Raw genomic sequence first — 19,161 nt, forward strand, 5'->3', positions numbered from 1 at the left:
GCCCGTGCCCAGCTGTGTCTCGGTCTGTGCCCTGCATGGCACCAGGCTGTGCCCTGCTCCACGCCCTGCATTGCACTGGACCGAGCACAAGCCATGCCCAGGACAGTGCTCTGTGAGTGCCGCGCTCTATGCCCTGCTGTGCACTAGTCTGTGCCCGGCTCCATGCCCTGCCACGCACAAGGCACGCCCAGCTGTGGCCTGCTCTGTGCCCTGCATTGCACAGGGCTGTACCTTCGCTGCACTCCGCACCATGCCCTGCCGTACACCAGGCTGAGCCCTGGCCATGCACAAGCCATGCGCAGGGCAGTGTGCTGCTGGTGCCATGCTCCATGCCCTGCTGTGCACCGGGCCGTGCCCTGCCCCATGCCATGCCGTGCACCGGGCCGTGCCCAGCCGTGTCCCGGTCTGTGCTCTGCATTGCACCGGGCCATGCCCCGCTCCGTGCCCTGCCCCATGCTGTGCCGGGCACCGGGCCATGCCCAGCCGTGTCCCGGCCCGTGTTCTGCATTGCACTGCGCCGTGCCCTGCCCCGTGCCTTGCCCCATGCCGTGCCGTGCACCGGGCAGTGCCCAGCCGCGCCCCGGCCCGTGCTCTGCATTGCACCGGGCCGTGCCCTGCCCCATGCCGTGCGGCGCACCGGGCCGTGCCCAGCCGCGTCCCGGCCCGTGCTCCGCATTGCACCGGGCCGTGCCCTGCCCCATGCCGTGCGGCGCACCGGGCCGTGCCCAGCCGCGTCCCGGGCTGTGCTCCGCATTGCACCGGGCCGTGCCCTGCCCCGTGCCGTGCGGCGCACCGGGCCGTGCCCAGCCGCGTCCCGGGCTGTGCTCTGCATTGCACCGGGCCGTGCCCTGCCCCATGCCGTGCGGCGCACCGGGCCGTGCCCAGCCGCGTCCCGGGCTGTGCTCTGCATTGCACCGGGCCGTGCCCCGCTCCGTTCCCCGGGCCCCGCCCCGTGCCCCGCCGCGCACCCCGCCCTGCCCGGCTCGCGCCCGCCGCGCGTCCCTGCAGGGACGGAGCGTGGGGGGCGTGGCGCTCCGCCGCGCGCGGGTGACGCCCCGCCGCGGCCCCGCCCCCCGAGCCGCCGCGGCCGTTGCGCTGAGGCGGCGGCCATGGCGGTGCGGCTGCTGCTGGCCCGGGCCCTGCGCCTGCTGCCGCGCTGCCGCCTGCCCCGCGCCCCCCGGCCCGACCCCCGGCCCGACCCCCGGCCCGCCCCGCCGCCCTCGCCATGGCGGCCCTGGCTGTCCTGGCTGCCGGCCGCCCGCCGCCTCCTCCTGCGCGGGCCGGCCAGCGGGCTGGCGGCCGTGGCGCGGCGAGGCCGCGGCGGGGCCTGCCTGGCGCTGGCGCTGGCGCTGGGGCTGGTGGAGCCGCGCCTGGAGGAGCAGCGACGGGCCGAGGCGGCGTGCCGCAACATCCAGGTGCGGCGTCCCCTCGGGGGGGGCTGCTGCGGGACCCCAGGCCTCCCTCTGGGGAGCCCCTCGGCACCCTCCGTGAGGGGAGGGGGTCCTTGCTGTGGGGAGCCCCTCAGACGCCCTCCGTGAGGGGAGGGGGTCCTTGCTGTGGGGAGCCCCTCAGATACCCTCCGTGAAGGGGAGAGGGTCCTTGCTGTGGGGAGCCCCTCGGCACCCTCCGTGAAGGGGAGGGGGTCCTTGCTGTGGGGAGCCCCTCAGATACCCTCTGTGAAGGGGAGGTGGGGTCCTTGCTGTTGGGAGCCCCTCAGACGCCCTCCGTGAAGGGGAGGTGGGGTCCTTGCTGTGGGGAGCCCCTCAGACACCCTCCGTGACGGGAGGGGGTCCTTGCTGTGGGGAGCCCCTCAGACACCCTTCGTGAAGGGGTGGTGGGGTCCTTGCTGTGGGGAGCCCCTCAGACACCCTCTGTGAAGGGGAGGTGGGGTCCTTGCTGTGGGGAGCCCCTCAGATACCCTTCGTGAAGGGGAGAGGGTCCTTGCTGTGGGGAGCCCCTCAGATACCCTCCGTGACAGGGAGAGGGTCCTTGTTGTGGGGAGCCCCTCAGATACCCTCCGTGAAGGGGAGAGGGTCCTTGCTGTGGAGAGCCCTTCAGACACCCTCCGTGAAGGGGAGAGGGTCCTTGCTGTGGAGAGCCCTTCAGACACACTCCGTGAAGGGGAGGTGGGGTCCTTGCTGTGGGGAGCCCCTCAGATGCCTTCCGTGAAGGGGATGGGGAGTCTTTGCTGTGGGGAGCCCCTCAGGTACACCTACCCATCTGCCCCCAAAGGAAAGTGGGGGGGACTGCTGTGAGCAGCCCTCAGGCACATCCCTGAAGGGGGCATTGCTGTGAGCAGCCCCACAGACACTTCTTTCTCCCCAGAACAGGGTACTGGGAAGCCTCTCGGTCAGCAGCTCCTCACCACCCTAAAGCAGGTACCAGAGTGGTCCTCACTGTGGGGAGCCCATCAGTCCCTGTCCCCCCACAAAGGGAGGGGGCCAGGGCCCTGGTGATTGGGGTCTTGTGTCCCAGGAGGCTGGCGTCGAGCCCCCAGGTCCGTCCCCTCTCCCTGAGGCAGACGGGGACCCCGCGAGGCTGGGCCAGGCCATGCTGGCAGGGCATCGGGAACGGACAGTGCTGAACATATTTCATGGGTAAAAATAGACCTTTCATGTTCAGAGCCAGCTGTCACCTGCCCCACTGACCGGGAGACAAACACATTGCCACGGAGGCTCTGCCTTTCCCGGCAGTTTCTCGGCATGCTGTGTCTCCCCTGCCCTCGCTGGGTAGTTAAATTTGTTGTCTTCCCCCTTCTCTCGTCCCTGAATCTGTGTCCCTTTGCCACGGGGCACATCCCTAGGGCAGCCACTGGCGCATTGGGGTTGTAGCTCCCAGAGAATTGTGCGGGTTTATATTGGTCCAGGTGACAACTGTGGCACCACCAGACCTGTAGGATCGTGAATGCTGTGGTTGAACTCCAGAACAGCCCTCCTGTGCTTTGTTTTCTCATGTCTCTCTCGATTTCCTCCCCCAGCTTTCTCCCGTCACTGATTCACTCTTCCTCGAACTAACCAACGCTCATACTCGCTGACACAAAAGCTCAGGGCATTGTTTTTCCACTGTTGTTGCTCTTAATTTTCTTTCAAATGCTATTTGCCTGGTTTATTTATGGAGGGGGAGAAAAATGTAATAGTTCATCCCTTTTTAGAAGTATTTAGTTAGTCTTGTCTTTACAAAACATATTTATGTTCTGGATTAACAAGTGACTCCCCCTCCCCAATTCCTCTACACTCAGAGGAAAGGGCACCTTTGATAAAGACTGTTGTCGGGATAATCTGTTTCAGACAAAAATACTGCAAATTATTTTCCCTATGGTTACAGTGATTTGAGCTGTAATAGTTAGAGCTTGATTGTGGCTTTCAGGTTGGACCAACCCAGCTGGATGTGTAATATTGCTTATACAGTAAGAGAGTTCTCCTTCGTTGGGAAGTCTTGAATAACTGAGCGGGTTTTTTATCGTTGTCTTTTCTTATTCCTTTCAGACAGTATTTGTTGGAAAGAACAAGCCGCAGAAAGATCCCCTGAGCGCCTTCCGCTGGCAGGGCTTCAAGCTGGAAGAGTATCTCATTGGCCAACCCATCGGGAAGGGCTGCAGCGCCGCTGTGTACGAAGCAGCCATTCCTTTCTCTTGCGATCGCCAGGGGTGTGCGGAGAGCAGCCATCTCGCAGGGCAGGGGCCAACTGTGCAGCGGGATCGTGGCTCGGCTTCACAGGTGGCTGAAGAGGAGCCCGTAGAGAAACACCAACTGAAAGAGGCTTTTCCGTTAGCTATCAAAATGATGTGGAACATTTCGGTAAGAAGTGGGTTCTTAATCTGGGAAAGTCTGGCTGAAATGTTTAACGCTCAAGTGTTGAAAGCGCTTATTATGTAGTGCACGATGAACGTGTCAAAACAAAGTTGTTGATATGTGACATTGGAGACGTCGATTGTTAGCGAGCAGTCCCAGAGCAAGGTAATTAGCATTCATCATTCCTCTGGAATCGGCATTGAGAGCTGCTCGTGGCGGAGTTGTTGGTTGTGGAGGTGATGTTTCTGGAAGGAAAGCTTTTCTGAAGCTGGCTGTAATGGCAAGGTGTAAGAAAAGGAAAGCCACTGCTGCCATTGTTTTAGGAATCGGTGTCCTTGTTGGCGTCAGGATAGAAATATATTTTCTTCTGCACGGTGCGGCCGAGGTGCGAGTCAGTGGTCACGGGGCTGGGGCAGTAATCTGTGTGCTGGGTCCCCTTGCCGTGAAGTGAATGGGCGAGATCTGCGCCAGTGCTTCCCAGACCGGGTGACTCTCTGATGATCCAACCCCTCAGTGTGGCTATTCCACATTTAAAAAAAAACACGTGTCTTTTCCCATTGAAGAGTTTTTGTGGCACTTGATGTGACAGGTGGATATTCTAAGAAGGACTTCCAAAATGCCAATGTCTGAAACCCCTTGGGCTCCAGAAAAACCCTAGCATTTAGCTGTGGGCTTTTCCAGTCAGGTTTTGAAGTCGAAGGTGAGTGTTAACGTATAGCTTAGAGTGATAGCTCAGAGTGCTAACAGTCGAGGATGCATATGAAGTGACAAATGGATTTCTTTCTGCAAGTAAAGGCCTTGCCACGTCCCTTGGTCAATTCTTTAAGTAGTTAATTGCCTTCCCTGATTTTCAAAGTAGAGAAGGGAGTCTCTTTGATCTAGTCTCAGTTGATCTAACTCCAGATGCAGTGCCAGCGTCAGGATTATCTGCTTTCAGTCTGTATTGAGGCTGGATGATTTTGGAGCTTTAATCAATGTGGTGTGTAATTGCCATTGCAGGCTGGTTCGTCAAGTGAAGCCATCCTCGATGCTATGGGCCGAGAGCTTGTTCCAGCCACGGGGGTTGCCTTAGCCGGAGAATATGGAGCTGTCTCTGGCCGCAGGTACAGTCATGATGGAAATGGCGGCAGTTCTCAAATGGTGACACGCTAATTTTATCCATCAATTAATTTTGCAGCACATCTGTACTGTTAGGAAGATGGCCAGAGGTTTCTATAGTAGTTCCTGAAAGTAGATAAAAACGAAGCCTTGGGATTATTAATGGCTCAGGAGGCGTATACGTATGTTTTGTCTAAACGATGGTGCCTTCAGAAGTGCTGCACTCCTCAAACATCACGCAGGGACGGGCTGCTGGCCGCCTTGGGGATTTTTCTCCGGTGTGCTTTTCTCCAGCACGGTTAGGAAACCGCATAGCAATACCGCTGTTCAAATAGTGATTTAACACAGTCTTGTTGACTCTGAGGAGCAGATTGTGGCACGGCTTGTTGGCGTGTGGGGAATACCTACAGCTAAACTGTACTGGCTTGGATGGCGTAGTCCAGAAGGGTGTCGGAAGGGTATGCCAGTAATTGGGGACCAACTGGGGTCTTGCCAGTGGTCTGATGGCTGACTGTGGCCAGGCACTTCTGTGCCCCCGTCTTAGTTTCCACACGTGTGAAATGCTTTGATATCTGCAGATATTGTTAAATGCTAGGAGGAGCTAATTAAAAATCATTTAAATGTGTGTCATAGTGCTTTTTAGTTACAGAAATATAGACCTACAATCGGTAACAATTTGACTGTTTTAAACATCAGACAATTTGACTGTAATACAATTTGACTATTATTTTAGAACTGGTTTGGTTGTAAAATGGGTGCTGGGCAGGGAGGTGGAAACTGTTCTAGTGAAGAGAAACTGGCAAGAAAGAAAATGGAAAATCACTCGCTTCCCACTCTTTCACCTGAGTGAGAAGTGAGCAAACAGCATGAAGGTGGAAAATTGCACGGAAACTTTTAAATTATCTGGAGTTAGCTATTTCTTTGTTAAAAAGTGTGTCTTTTTGTTTGATTTGAAACAATGGAGTCCGCAGTCCAGATTGTCTGATTTAAATTTCAAATACATCTCAGCTGCCAATACAAATGAATAATGAATGCTGTGTGGTACGTTGCTAGCTGAGAGTGCAACAGAGCAGCCAAAGGGATATTTGACATTCAGGGGATGAGAGGGAAGAGAGATCTGTTTTGCAGACACAGATAGGTAACCTGCCTTTCATTGTAGTGAGTGCTTCCTGCCTGTGCCATAAAATAGAGGGTCTAAGTTGATATGCCTAGTGTGAAGCTGACCTTTATTTTATGTCTAACAAAGTAATTGTGTTTGGTTTTTTTTCTCTAAAGCTACTGTTGTAGCTCTTTTTCAACTGAGAAGCAGCCTCTGACTAGCTCTGCCTTTGTTAGCAACGTGGAAGGGCTAGTAGGGTTTGAATCAAATTAAAGGCTGCATGTTAAGTGTAAGAGTTTCCAGCAAAGCTTCGTTTGCAGTGCAGGTAAAGCACCAATATTTCCCGTTCGGCCATCGTATATAGGGAAATCCAGTTACAACATGCTCCTAGCAGCCACAGGTAGCCTTGGTCTGTGCACACTCTGCTGGTGTATCAGCAGGCGGCACTGCCTCGATGATGGTTCAGGAAGTGCCAGGGTAGATTTTGAACTCCAGAGAAAGTCTGGGACCTGCCTGCTGCTGCGGTGGATCTGCTCGGGCTGTGGGCGCTTTGCATCACTGCGGGAAGCGCTGGGCTGAGGCGCCAGTTAGGAAATTGGCCGTGAGGGCAGGGAGGTTGCTGTCGCTGTTCTTTCTAACCGAATGGTTTCCAGGATGTGAATGTTTGAATATTTGCTTAATGTGCAGTCCTGTAATCTGTACCGGCCAGCCTTAATGCTCTCTCTAATAAGGTTTTAGCTGCAGAATAAACATGTTTGCACACTGCTTTGGAACCCTTTGCTGGGGAGGACAGGCCATATTAATGAAAAGTAATTCCAGAAATAACAGAGATGTGTCTGTGATAAATCAGAACTGACCAGGAGATCGATGGAATCTGTGGTATCTATACTTTTGTGCAGAAAACCTGTCCTTGGGAGGAAGAAGTTGCAACCTCATCCGAATATAATCCAGGTGATCCGAGCATTCACATCCTCAGTCCCTTTGCTGCCCGGAGCCTTCACAGACTATCCCGATGTTCTTCCATTAAGCCTGAATCCCAGAGGGATTGGTCACAGCCGCACGCTCTTCCTGGTGATGAAGAAGTAGGTAGAGAGAAGCTTGTTAATGCGACTCGGGCTTTTCATGAGACTGCCCAGCAGGGCTGTGTATTCTGCTGCTACCCGGGTCCTTGCAAAGATTTGGCCTGGGCTGCTGCCAAAAAGCAGAGTATGCTCTTGGAAACAGCGCCTAAGACCTGTTCCAAGTCCTTGAGATTTTAACTCTAGTTCAACAATGAAGACAAGCCATTCTTTTTAATAATTACCCCAAATTAAAATAAGAAATGTGGAGCTTGTCCCCATTTGTCTGCCCTTCTAAGTCTGAACTTCACTCCTGGTCTGAATACGCCGCTAGAGACGGAATAGAATCGGTCATGAGATTTATTAGTGCTTGGCATCTCTGGCTTTCTCGGGTGGGTTTTGGTTTTGAATGGGTATTGCTGTGGCACTGACATAAAAGCAGCTTCTGTTTTCCACTCTTGTTCTGCCCGCGTCTGGAGAAGTGCTCTGTCCATTCTGTATTTCAAGAATATGTTCTTTCTCCTGATTAGCACATCTCATTTTGCTCATACGATCTGCCTCCTTTTTCACGCAAAATATAACACCCGTACATAAAAACCTGTAAGAATGACCACTGATACCTGGAGCCCCTCGCCATGCTGTTTTAAGAGGCTTCTTTTATTTGCAGTTGTTGAACTCGGGCAAGAGCACCAAAAATTCAGTGGTGGGTGGTGTTGCAAAACAGAGGATTTGAGAACAGCAGACAGGGGAGTGGTGTCAGGTTGAGGCTGGGAGGTGGGAAGGCGTTGCGGAGATCAGGAAGAATTTGGCACGTACAAGTGTGCAGCATCCCCAGCCAGACAGCACTGAGGTTGAACTGCAAGCGATAAGCTTCCAGTATGCTAATTCAGAGGTTTTCCTCGTTCTGACTAGTTATCCGTGCACCCTGCGCCAGTATCTGAGGGAGAGCAGTCCAGATGTTTGTCTCTCCACGATGATGATTTTACAGCTCTTGGAAGGTGTGGACCATCTTGTTCGACATGGAATAGCACACAGAGACCTGAAGTCTGACAACATCCTGGTTGAATTTGATTCTGGTATGTAGATCTCTGAGTATTAATGCCAATTAAGTCACCTACAGAAGTGATGCAGTCGTGTAGGTATTCGGGGAAGTCCTACCCAGGTGTGCGTTTGGGGGAAAAATGAGCATCAAACCCTTTGAAGAATCTCAGGTTTAGTTTTTAGCTTGCTGCTTGCTGTCACTGCAGCACTGGGGAAGTCATTTATCCTGTCTGTGCCTCAGGTTTTGGATCATTAAAATGGACTTGAAAGGAGTGTTGCGCTGTCATCAGATGGAGAGACGCAGAGTATTGTTAAGGTGATGCGTTACACAAGCACAGCGAATGTTGGCTGGAGCAGATGGGTGTATAGTGACGCCAGACTGATGATGCTGGAGGTGCCTTTGCTTCAGGCTCTCAGCTCTGTCATCTCTCGGTAGCCAGATAGGATAGGGCGCTTCTTAAAATCCGACCTTTCGGTCAGGTTCATAGTGCTGCACCCTGGGATGATGGAACATCGTTTGGAAGGCAAGGGAACTGACAGTGTTAAAGCCAATGGGGCCGGATGGGATCCACCCGAGGGTACTGAGGGAGCTGGCGGAGGAGCTTGCCAAGCCACGCTCCATCATTTACCAGCAGCCCTGGTTAACTGGGGAGGTCCCGGACGACTGGAGGCTTGCTAACGTGACACCCATCTACAAGAAGGGCTGGAAGGAGGATCCGGGGAACTACAGGCCGGTCAGCCTGACCTCAGTGCCGGGGAAGATCATGGAGCGGTTCGTTTTGAGGGCGCTCACAAGCCATGTCTGGGACAACCAGGGGATCAGGCCCAGCCAGCACGGGTTCATGGAAGGCAGGTCCTGCTTGACCAACCTGATCTCCTTCTATGACCAGGTGACCCGCCTAGTGGGTGAGGGAAAGGCTGTGGATGTGGTCTACCTGGACTTCAGTAAAGCCTTTGACACTGTCTCCCACAGCATTCTCCTAGAGAAGCTGGTGGCTCACGGCCTAGACAGGTACACTCTTCGCTGGGTAAAAAACTGGCTGGACGGCCGAGCCCAGAGAGTTGTGGTCAACGGAGTTAAATCCGGTTGGCGGCCGGTCACGAGCGGTGTTCCCCAGGGCTCAGTGCTGGGGCCGGTCCTGTTCAATCTCTTTATCAACGATCTGGACGAGGGGATCGAGTGCTCCCTCAGTCAGTCTGCAGACGACACCAAGCTGAGCGGGAGTGTTGATCTGCTGGAGGGTGGGAAGGCTCTGCAGAGGGACCTGGACAGGCTGGGTCGATGGGCCCAGGCCAATGTGAGGTTCAACAAGGCCTAGTGCCGGGTCCTGCACTTCGGCCACAACAACCCCAGGCAACGCTGCAGGCTTGGGGAAGAGTGGCTGGAAAGCTGCCCAGAGGAAAAGGACCTGGGGGTGCTGGTCGACAGCGGCTGAACATGAGCCGGCAGTGTGCCCAGGTGGCCAAGGAGGCCAACGGCATCCTGGCCTGCATCAGAACTAGTGTGGCCAGCAGGAGCAGGGAGGTGATCGTGCCCCTGTACTGGGCACTGGTGAGGCCGCACCTCGAATCCTGTGTTCATTTCTGGGCCCCTCACCACAAGAAGGACATGGAGGTGCTGGAGCGTGTCCAGAGAAGGGCAACGAAGCTGGTGAAGGGCCTGGAGCACAAGTCTGATGGGGAGCGGCTGAGGGAACTGGGGTTGTTTAGTCTGGAGAAGAGGAGGCTGAGGGGAGACCTCATCGCGCTCTACAACTACCTGAAAGGAGGTTGTAGCGAGGTGGGGGTTGGTTTCTTCTCCCAAGTAACAAGCGATAGGATGAGAGGAAATGGCCTCAAGTTGCGCCAAGGGAGGTTTAGGTTGGACATTAGGAGAAATTTCTTTACTGAAAGAGTGGTCAGGCCTTGGAACAGGCTGCCCAGGGCAGTGGTGGAGTCCCCATCCCTGGAGGTATTTAAAAGACGTGTAGATGAGGCGCTTAGGGACATGGTGCAGTGGGTATGGTGGTGTTGGGTTGATGGTTGGACTCGATGATCTTAGAGGTCTTTTCCAACCTTAATGATTCTATGATTCTTTGAAAAGCAGTGTTTTCATCCTGGCAGTCTCTGTAACTGAGATTTTAATTACCTGAGCTCCTTTTCAGCGTGATGGAGATTCAAATGGGCAGGAAACAATAGAAGGCAGCCAGATCTGTGTAATTAAAGGTCTTGGTACAGCAGCCGTGGAAGGTTTTCAGTGATACTAATGCCATCCTTCTTTTCTTGAAGGAAAAGCTGCTCTGGAGCTATGCTGAATGGGCTTAGGAGTGATCTAAAGTGTCAATTTTTCTGTATTGGCATCTGGAGAAGTAATGATTCTACCTTGCAATGTTTGACTTGTCATCAGGACAAGAACTATTAACTAATGCAAAGTTTCTCCAGCCTTTTACTGTAGCTAACTATATATCTATATGTCGATAGCTTTTGCTATAGATAAAAACGAAGGGAAAAAAAAAAAGAATATATTCCTTCATCATGGATGAGTCTCTAACCTTATGTGTCTTCAATTTTATGGTATCTGCAACATTTTGACACGTTCCATGGGGAGCAGTAATACCCTCTAAAGAGGAAATGGAATAACAAGTTTTGTTTTAATAAAACCGATATTTCACCTAATAATATGGAGGAGAAGGAGGAAAACAGCATGTGGTTGTGCTGAATCCTGGGGGTTTTGAGATTGTTCCTGAAGGCTGTCTCTGGTGTCCATGTGATGCGGTGTCTAATACAGCCAGGTGTTCCTGAACTGAACGCTAACTCTGCTAGCCCCGTGTCGTTCGCAGCTGGCTGCCCCTGGCTGGTGATCACGGACTTCGGTTGCTGTTTGGCAGATGAAAACGTCGGCTTGAGACTGCCTTTCACCAGCTCTTACGTGGATCGGGGTGGCAACGGCTGTCTTATGGCTCCCGAGGTAAATCCCCCTGTAGTGATGGTTTGTGTTGCTGGTTGTCTGCTTGTCCTGCTGTCGGGACTAAAATGTTTCAGCCCCAGCTGTGGTGCAGGCTGCGACAGGAACTTGAAAAGGGGTGGGATTAGGTCTAGAAGCAGTGGAGGGCACGTGTGCACATCATTTTGCTGTGATTTGTCCCTAAGCCTTCCCCCACACACCGACTGTGTGGTCTCTGCTGGTGTGTGTTCACAGTCGTACCCGCTGAAAGCCCCTGCGATCAGATCGACCATTTTCTCCGCGTTCCTGCTTACTGACATAACTCGGCCATGCAAGACAGTACCCGTAGCTGGTTACTGCGTAACTAATCTCACCCTATGCTCCGTCGTGGGAGAGCCGTGTCCCGTAAAGCGGCGTAGGAGGTCCATGTCCTAACTTGAGTTATGCTTGCTAAACATCTCTGCTCTAATAAAAGAAGTCCGCTTCAGACCTGTGCTGAGCAGTTGTCGAACAGACACCTTGAGTGCTAAAAGGTGAAACGTAATCAGTCGGTGTTATGAGGCAGAATTGACCTTTCCCACAAAAAGTTTGCTCTTTGGTCTTTTCTCGGGCCCATTTCTATGTAGCTATTAAAGAAATTTATGCAGCAGTCCTTGTGTTGCGACAGTAGTTTTTGGATGAAGTTCAAGGTGGTTGTGAAATTATTTACAGTTCCTTTTTATTTCTCTGATGATAACAGTAATAAAAGCGAAGACAGCCTTAACTGCTTGACCTGGAGCACCTTGCTTTGCATTGCTTAAGTGCCGGTGCAGTATTGGTTGGTCATCTGCATGTCTCCTGTCTGTCTAAAATCCCAGAGTGAAATAGCTCTCAGGACTCTCTGAATGCTGGTCAGGGGCAACGACTGAAGCCTAGGCACGATGACCAAACTCTTCCCAGTGTTCTGGTGAGCTGAGCCGTGCCAAAGGCTCAGAGCATGCCAATAAGGAATATTTACATCAGAGATTTAGGTGAAACCTAGCTTTGGTTTCAGTCTTTCTGTTTATTACAGCAGAAATACTGACTTAACCCTTGAAAATTATAGAACAGAGCCCACACTAGAGCTGTTTATTTGAACATCCCTGTCTCTGTGGCAGGTGATCACAGCGTCACCTGGTCCGGGCACGGTGATCAACTACAGTAAAGCTGATGCTTGGGCTGTTGGAGCAATCGCCTATGAAATCCTTGGCCTGGCCAATCCTTTCTATGGCCACGGGGACTCAACTCTGGAAAGCAGAAGTTACCGTGAAGACCAGCTGCCAAGCCTGCCCGATCACGTGCCCCTTGAGGTGAAGCAAGTGATAAAGATGCTACTTCAGAGGGATCCCAACAAGGTAAGCAATTGTTGTCTTGAAAAAGTCATCTAACCAGCCTTTGGGAGTATTGTTTGGAGATCATTTAGCTCCGGAGGGCTCAGGATTGTAATCCTGATATTACTGCAGTCTAGATAATGATCAAAGACAAACAAAAGGTCTTTGCTGAAGTGCAGTGCGGCCTCTCACATGCTGCACTGAATAGTTCCAGGGATTTCAGCGGATGTTTGTGTCAGGGACTGGACCTTGAATTGGGGGGTTACGTGCGTTGCCTGATAATAAATAGTCATAAAGAGTTTTTTTATTATTCACAGAGACTTTGCGGTGCCTTAGAGGAGGCCTGGGGGACTTCTGGCAGTGTAGATGCTACCTGCTAGCGATGTGACAGGATTCGGCAGGATCGGCTAATCTTCCCTCTCCTTCCTTTTGCAGAGATTGTCTGCTAGAGTTGCTGCTAATGTGCTTCACCTAACCCTCTGGGGTGAAAGCGTTCTAGCATCCAAGACCCTGAAACCCGACCAGATGATTGCCTGGCTGCTCTGCCAGTCTGCGGCCGCTCTGCTCATGGATGGACTGGTGGATAAAAGCCGGGTAGAAACCAAAATGAAGATGTGCTTTTTGGCAAACCTTGAGTATGAAGACCTCTGGGCAGCAATATTCCTGTTGCTGGCCTGGAGAAGCCGGTCTGGGACACAACCGTGCGATAGATAAACAGCACTTTCTAAAGGCACATAGGAATCTGTCTTTTCTGTCTGCCTGGAATACTATAGTGCTTTAGGAAACAAAACCGCAGGCCTGTATTTAAGAGGTTGAGTTTATCTCTAGCGAGTGTTACTACACACTGCTTTTCTCTCCCTGCTAGAGGAAATGCCCTCGCTTCATTACTCTCTTGGTGAGGCTTTGCGGACCTTGCAGGTGTCCTGAGGTACGTGGTTGGTTTTGCTCACGTTTGGGAATTCATAATTGACGTCTAAGTCGTATGTTGAGTGAAGCAAGTTCCCTTTCAGAAGGGGGTGTGTGGGAGGAGGCACTGTCTAGCTGCTCTTTACACGGAAGCATCACAGATTTAAACAATGCACCGAGAAAGCTGAGCTGACAAAGGGATGTGCAGTCTTTCTTTTCTTAGGGAAAACGGCGGTGATCTTAAGATTATATTCCTCTGCAGCCACAGACGTATCTTGCTATAAAATGACAGCCTAAAAGCCTCCCAGTGAGGTGCTGACTGGTAAGGTGAGCGTCAGGAGCTGCTCGCTTCTTACGATAATGCACCGTTACATATCTAGCTAGTTGTACGCAAAATAGCGCAAGCACAATGAACCCAAAACCTGCTTGTATTTGTTTCTTGACTGTTGTATTTGTGCAGCGACTGCTGCCGCAGAGTCCAAGGCCGAGTCAAACTATGTCCAGTTAGGGGTAATACTGCAAACTAAATAGGGCTGAGCAGCAGTGCCTGCTTAAAGAGTTTAGTGTGATGCTCTTCTGTTTTACCTACCTGTTTTTTCTGTTTAACAATGAAGTAATATCCTTTGCTCAGGGAGGATAGGAGACATCAATGTTTGAACAACAACAGTCGTGTTTATGAAAACATCATTCGATTTCATGTCTGTAATTGTGTTTAGAGGAACTTGGGGAGAAAGTTACTTATGCTTGTTGCACAATAAATTGAAGATTAAGCTCTGCTGCAGAGTGGGTTCTCTACATCTAGTTCATCTCCGCTCGTGGGATCCAGGCTTTAGGCTGTGGAGGCGTGGGGGCAATGTCGCCCTGATTCAGTGGAGTCTTAAAGGATCATTCGGCTCTTTCCGCTGCCACCTCTGGAACATGTTATTTTATTCCAGCAAGCGGAGGTCCCAAAGAGGAACGGACCTTGCCTCATGAATGTGCCCGTTTCATACTCTCCTGACCGGTAAATCACTGGCTGCTCCTGCCATTTCCAGGTCGATGACATCATTTGTCAAGTGGCTGATATCCCTGAGCAAATCATCACGCAGTAATGTGCCATCAAGGTCTCGCACGCTGAAACGGCGTCCAGTTCAGCATCAGTGCAAAACCGCCTACCAGGGAACGGCCCTGCTCGTTTTCCTGTGAGCACAGCACACTGCTGGGGCTGCGAAGAAGGCTCAGCAAAGAGCACAGAGCCTGGGGAATCACAGAAAATGAGCTCTTCGGGCAAAAAGTTGCAGAAAAAGGACTTTTTAATCCTGGTCTGACCCTAACCGAAGCTGCTGCTGCTTTTTCTTAGATACTGAGTTCTTGCAGTGCATTTTTAGCTGGGATGGCTGCCTTGAATTTGTGCATGCGCTCTCCTGTGAGCTCTGTGCCCCTGTACCCAGCAGCGAGGCCAGTTCCCCGGACACTGTCTCTGGAGCTTTTTGAAGAGTAAATACTGATGCTTTTTTGGTAGATCTCTGCTCTGACCTCTCTCTGTTGTTCTGCTGTTTCTCTGAGCCAGTAAGAGCTGGTTAGCTCAGCGAGGCGCAGCTCCGCTTGTTAACATGCCGAGTCTTTCCTCATCCCTGCAGTACCGGGCGTGGAATACACACATATTCCATATCCAAACCAACTGTGCGGAGCTGGCTTTCTGCTGTGAACATACCCCGTTTTTTTTCCCTTGATTTTCCTCCTGGGTCCAATCTCTACACGAGTAGGGAGCAGAATTAGGAGCCGGAGCCATCTGATTTCAAGCATGTCGTTATTAGGCCAACCAGGGTTTGATCCGTGCTGGTTAACTCCAGACATTGGAAACTTGCTTCCCCTGGAAATCATCTCATTTCATCTCTCTGTCCTCAAAAATGGCCTAAAATGCTTGTCCTGCAGTACCGCCTCTGGTTCTTAAATCCCCATTATTGCTTCTCCTTTGCTTGCATTTTGTCTGTCTGCGGTTCTGCTGAGGTTAGATGTTTTTTTTGTCCTCTTTCACTGCCTGCCTTTCGTTAATGAGACATTTTTATGATTCTTCAGCATTCTGGGTGCTTTTGTAAAGTGCAGTTTAAAAGTATAAGCTGTTAGTGCAACAAATGCTGCCTTACTTTCTGCAAATGCCCAAGGGGAGCAAAACTGGAACATTTCCCAGCGCGTCCCTCTTGCCCTGTCGTGCTAATCTCTAGGCAGGCTCTTGTTGGAGACCCTTGAGCTGAAGCCCCTTGCTGCCATGTTTGTTCCTGGTGTTTGCCGGGAAGCGGACTGTGCCGTGCGGAAAGGGGGCAGCCGGGAGGGGGAACGCGAGGCCCGAGCCCAATCTCTGCCCTTCCCCGAGCAGCAGGGTGTCCGGCCGCACTTTGAACCCCGGGGAGGGCGGAGGGAGGGATGGTGGAGGCGGCTGGCTCTCTGCCCGGCTGCGGCACTCCAGCCGAGACGGGACAGCCTCCGCAGCACCCCTCGCTCCACTCCGCGTGGGGCAGAGGGTCGGAGCCCGTGGGGCAGGATGAGGCGCCTGCTCTGGGCTGGCTGCAGCCAGCTGCTGCCCCGGGAAGCCGGGCTCCATGCTCGCAAGCTGTCTGCGGCTGCTGCAGCGGCTGCCCCACGCTGCAGCCTGTGGCCCCCGGCTCTTCTGGCCACCTCCGGCTCCTCGCCCAGTGCGTCCGCGGGGCTCCTCCCGGCCCCGGGGCACGGGGCCCCTTGCCGCTGGGGCTCGCAGTTCAACGTGCCCCCCAGTGCCCTGTTCGTGGCCCGGCCTGTGGGGGTCTGCTCCATGATGAAACTGCCCGTTCAAGCATCGGCGGAGGGACTGGACGCAGCTTTCGTCGGTGTCCCTCTAGACACGGGCACGTCCAACCGTCCGGGAGCCAGGTAAGGGCTAGCCGCAGTGCCAGGGGAGCCGGTGCTTCGCTCCGGCCGGCCGGCATGGCTCTCCTCCCGCGAGAGGAGGCTGGGTGCGCGGTGCTGGTGTCGGGAACTGCCCAGCAGCTTTCCCTGGCCGCGCTCTCTCCCCAGGTTCGGTCCGCGCCAGATCCGGGCCGAGTCGGCGATGGTGAGGAGGTACAACGGCAGCACCGGGGCAGCGCCTTTCGACTCCCTGCAGGTGGCTGACATCGGGGACGTGAACGTGAACCTCTATAACCTGCCCGACAGCTGCCGCCTCATCCGAGAGTCCTACCAGAAGATAGTGGCCTCTGGCTGCGTGCCCCTCACCTTGGGTAAGGACCCCGCGTCTCCCTGCCCTGCCGCCGCATCCCTGCTCGTCCAAACGCCCTCTCCTGCCCTCATTCAGTCTGAACATGGTAGAAGGTGAGCGATGAATCCGTCCTCTGCACGGGATGTTGTGCTAAATCATGGGTAAATCATGGGTAAATTTACACGCTCTCTGCTGAAATTACTGCCATCAGTGATGTCTTTTGTGTCAAAAATGGGGAGAATGGGTCAGCCAAGAGACTGTTTCAGTGCACAGCCTGCAGCTCAACCACGAACCCGATCGGCAGTGTGCTTCTGGTGTCCTGGTGGGCAGGACCCACAGCAAGAGCAGTTCATGTCCCTCTGAAAAGCTTCAAGCTTGAGCGGGTGTCCGGCAGTGTGCTGCTTTGCACCAGGCGTGATTTGGACATGTGTTCAATTTTCCAGCTGTTGCAGCTTGGCATCACTAAATGAAGCGCGTGCGTATAGTAACGTGGGGCAAATTAGCAGTTACAGCGTCCTCAGAAGTGACTCAAGCACCTATTTATAACCCCAGTCAAGGGTCCTGCTCCACGGGCTGGGCCTGCTGGCAGTCATGCATCTCTGGTCCTCCCATTTTTCTGAGGAGGGAAGAGAAGAGAGGAAGCAACCTACACCCAGGAGCCTCAGGTTTTCCGTAGGGAATGAAGCCCTGGGATGTATAAACAAGTGCTGAATAAATGCAAGGGGGGAAAAATCACCTGGGAGCAAACGTACTGAGCGCTGAGCACCTCTTGCAGTGTGTTACACCCCCTTCCCTGCCCTTTTGCAGGTGGAGATCACACCATAACATACCCCATCCTGCAGGCCGTGGCAGAAAAGTAAGTTTCTGACCTGGAGATGTAGAACAAGGACCTGGGAAGGAGCCTTGGGAAGGCTCCTGGTTTGCCGTCCACAGTGTAGGAAGGGCCATTGCGCGCAGGATGGGGATTAACATGGCCACCGTGTCTCGACTAGGCACGGTCCCGTGGGACTGGTGCACGTGGATGCCCACACCGACACCGGAGACAGAGCCCTGGGGGAGGAGATCTACCACGGGACCCCGTTCCGGCGCTGCGTGGAGGAAGGGCTGCTGGACTGCAGCCGTGTGGTCCAGATCGGTATCCGAGGCTCCTCCTATGACCCCGATCCTTACGAGTACTGCCGGGACCAGGTAAGCTCAGCCACAGGCATGCGCTGAGCGCTGCTTTCTTTCCCTGCCATTAATATTCCCATGTCATTAATATCCCTCCGCTTCAGCAGGAAAAGAGATGTCTCTTCTGCATCTTGTCCCATGCCGGTGGCTTGGCCCACAGAACAAATGCTCCCGGCGCGCCAAGCCGTTAGCTCAGCAGAGAATAAGAAAGTGGGGGGTGAGCGGAGGGGGCTTCAAGGTGCACCTCTGCAGCTTGGCCCTGGGATGAGGATTTATCACGGCAGAAATCCCCGGTGGGGCAGGGGATGCTCCGCTTTGCCCACCTTTCCCTGAGCGGGCGCCTGCGTGTCTGCGCCCACAGGGTTTCCGGGTGGTCCCGGCTGAAGAGTGCTGGAGGAAGTCCCTGCTGCCGCTGATGGGGGAGGTGAGGAAGCAGATGGGGGCCCAGCCGGTGTACATCAGTTTCGATATCGATGCGCTAGACCCCGCGTACGCTCCGGGCACCGGGACGCCAGAGATAGCCGGGCTCACACCTGCGCAGGTAAGGGGGACGCGGCTTCATTTCCCAGTGGGAAGGGGACATTTTTGGTCCCATTAAAGGAGGTCGTGCCACCAGCAAAGCAAATAGTTAGGGAGGCCAGGGAGCATTTCGTAGTGGTAATGAGGAAGGGAAATGCTGAACTGATGTGATTTGGTCTTGTAGGCTGGGTTTCCTTAGCTGCCTATGAGGAAAGCAGAGCCCCGACCAGTCCGCTGGGTCAGACGAGTTTCTTGATCCCAGAACTGTTTTTTTTCCTAGGCTTTGGAGATCATTCGTGGCTGCAAAGGGCTGAACGTAGTGGGATGTGACCTTGTAGAAGTTGCGCCGATGTACGATGTCTCCGGTGAGTCTAAGGAGGTTGAGAGTAAGGCGTGTGCCTGGCAGAGGCGGCTGACCGCCGTGGGTGAAAGCAGTTGGGCATTCATGGCTTGTTTTTTTCCCCCTTTGTGTCTTTTCACAGGTAACACAGCCCTCCTGGGGGCAAACCTGCTGTTCGAGATGCTGTGCGTTCTCCCCAGGGTGACGACAATGTGAGGGCAGCTCCCGCCTGCCCCGGGGGCAACGCAGCTCCGACCTCAGCCGAGGCTTTCCATGTCCTGTTCTCCTCAGCCAGTTGCAGCAAACGCAGGCTTTGCAGTAAGGAATAAATGCCATTTACCACTAGAAAAGGTAATTTCAGGCTGATAACCTGTGGGTAGCAAAAGGGTTTGAACAGCCCATTTACTGGTCTCTGTAGCTTTTGATTTTTCCTGGGAAAGGGAAGGATGAGGCTAATGGCACTTCGCCTCTGCGTTCACCTGGCTCATAGGGGCTCACGGCAAAACCGTCACTGGGAAAAGGTTTCTCCCAATAGGACACAGCAGCAGGACAATGAATGTAGAGGAAGGGAGGGCAGCCGAAGGCGGCCTGGGGCTCGTTCTGAGCGTAGGGGGATATTCGACTGAATTTCCTGCTGGGGATAACCAGGCATCTCC

General features: G+C 53.5%; 2 protein-coding genes across 2 annotated transcripts; both read left to right on the plus strand.

Annotated features, from left to right (window-relative positions):
• Window positions 1-1,091: 1,091 nt before the first annotated feature.
• On the plus strand, window positions 1,092-14,046 carry PINK1 (PTEN induced kinase 1). Its single transcript, XM_075172622.1, has 8 exons — window positions 1,092-1,415; window positions 3,486-3,797; window positions 4,791-4,894; window positions 6,888-7,070; window positions 7,959-8,122; window positions 10,907-11,034; window positions 12,147-12,383; window positions 12,795-14,046. The coding sequence occupies exons 1-8, from the start codon at window positions 1,110-1,112 to the stop codon at window positions 13,071-13,073; spliced, it is 1,713 nt and encodes a 570-aa protein (XP_075028723.1). The 5' UTR covers window positions 1,092-1,109; the 3' UTR covers window positions 13,074-14,046.
• A 1,321-nt stretch (window positions 14,047-15,367) lies between these two features.
• On the plus strand, window positions 15,368-19,039 carry AGMAT (agmatinase (putative)). The gene is made up of 7 exons (XM_075172623.1): window positions 15,368-16,151; window positions 16,296-16,498; window positions 17,284-17,332; window positions 17,469-17,664; window positions 18,008-18,187; window positions 18,446-18,530; window positions 18,648-19,039. Exons 1-7 carry the CDS (start codon window positions 15,514-15,516, stop codon window positions 18,719-18,721), a joined length of 1,425 nt encoding a protein of 474 aa, XP_075028724.1. The 5' UTR covers window positions 15,368-15,513; the 3' UTR covers window positions 18,722-19,039.
• Window positions 19,040-19,161: the final 122 nt, after the last annotated feature.

This window comes from Calonectris borealis, chromosome 23 (genome assembly GCF_964195595.1).
Source record: "Calonectris borealis chromosome 23, bCalBor7.hap1.2, whole genome shotgun sequence".
In the NCBI taxonomy this organism is placed as follows: Eukaryota; Metazoa; Chordata; class Aves; order Procellariiformes; family Procellariidae; genus Calonectris; species Calonectris borealis.